Source organism: Trachemys scripta, chromosome 6, assembly GCF_013100865.1.
Source record: "Trachemys scripta elegans isolate TJP31775 chromosome 6, CAS_Tse_1.0, whole genome shotgun sequence".
Lineage (NCBI taxonomy): Eukaryota > Metazoa > Chordata > Testudines > Emydidae > Trachemys > Trachemys scripta.
The window spans coordinates 123218849-123219722 of NC_048303.1; the positions used below are offsets into that span (position 1 = coordinate 123218849).

Below are 874 nucleotides of genomic sequence, written 5' to 3' on the forward strand. Positions count from 1 at the left end.
CCTGCCTCTTCCGATCTTCCGGAGAGGCAGGTTCCCCCCGGCGGCGCCTCGCCGCCCCCCGCCGCGGGCTGCTGCCCCCCGGCCGCCGCCGCCGCCGCCGCCGCCTCCCCCTCCGGCGGGCGGCAGCAGAGCAGCGCCGAGCCCAGCAGCGAGAGGCCGGCGGCCAGCAGCAGCCCCGAGTAGAAGGCGCCGGCGGCGGTGCCCAGGCGGAAGGGCTCCCCCTTGAGCTCCGAGCCCAGCGAGAAGCACTTGAGGCCCACGGCGGCGGCGCTGAGCGCGCAGGCGAGCAGGAGGCAGCTGGAGAGCGCGGCGCAGGCTCCCCGGACACTCCACTTCATCCTCCGCTGCCCCTCCGCCTCCTCCGGCCTCCCCCTGCCTGCCTCGCCGCCGCCTCCTCCTCCTCCTCCTCCCGGCGCCGCCTCCGCCTCATCCTCCCGTGTCCTCCGGGGCGGCGGCCCTTCCCGGCGAGGCGGCCGCCGCGCAGCGCGGGGACATGGTGGCGAGGGGGACCCGCAGCTCTCCAAACGCGCCGCCGCTGCCGGGCTCCGCTCCGCAGGCAGCCGCCGGCCTCAGTGAGCCAGGCGCAGCTCGCACACACTCTCCCCTCCTCCTGCCCGCCCTCCCTGCCGCCCTCCCTTATCGCGGCTGCTCCCGCTCCCCGCCGCGGCTGCTGGGAGCCGATTAATAATTGATGGCAACAGCCCGGCTGCCGGAGCAGGGGCGAGGAGCGCAGCCGGGCTCGGGCGGGCGGGTGACCTCTTGCTGCTCAGCCGGGCGAGCTGCGAGCCCCGGCCCGGCGGGCACAGGGCACCGGCAGCAGGGGGACGGGGGAAGGACTGGCCAGGGACAATGGCAGGACTCGGAGGGATGAGAT

The 874-nt window shown here is 76.8% G+C and overlaps 1 protein-coding gene across 1 annotated transcript in view; it reads right to left on the reverse strand.

Annotated features, from left to right (window-relative positions):
* Window positions 1-391, reverse strand: part of TMEM271 (transmembrane protein 271) — a 5379-nt gene extending 4988 nt beyond the window's left edge. The window contains exon 1 of the mRNA XM_034774924.1: window positions 53-391. Within this exon, the coding sequence (XP_034630815.1) occupies window positions 53-338 (286 nt within the window). The 5' untranslated portion in view covers window positions 339-391. The remainder of the gene's footprint in view (window positions 1-52) is intronic.
* Window positions 392-874: the final 483 nt, after the last annotated feature.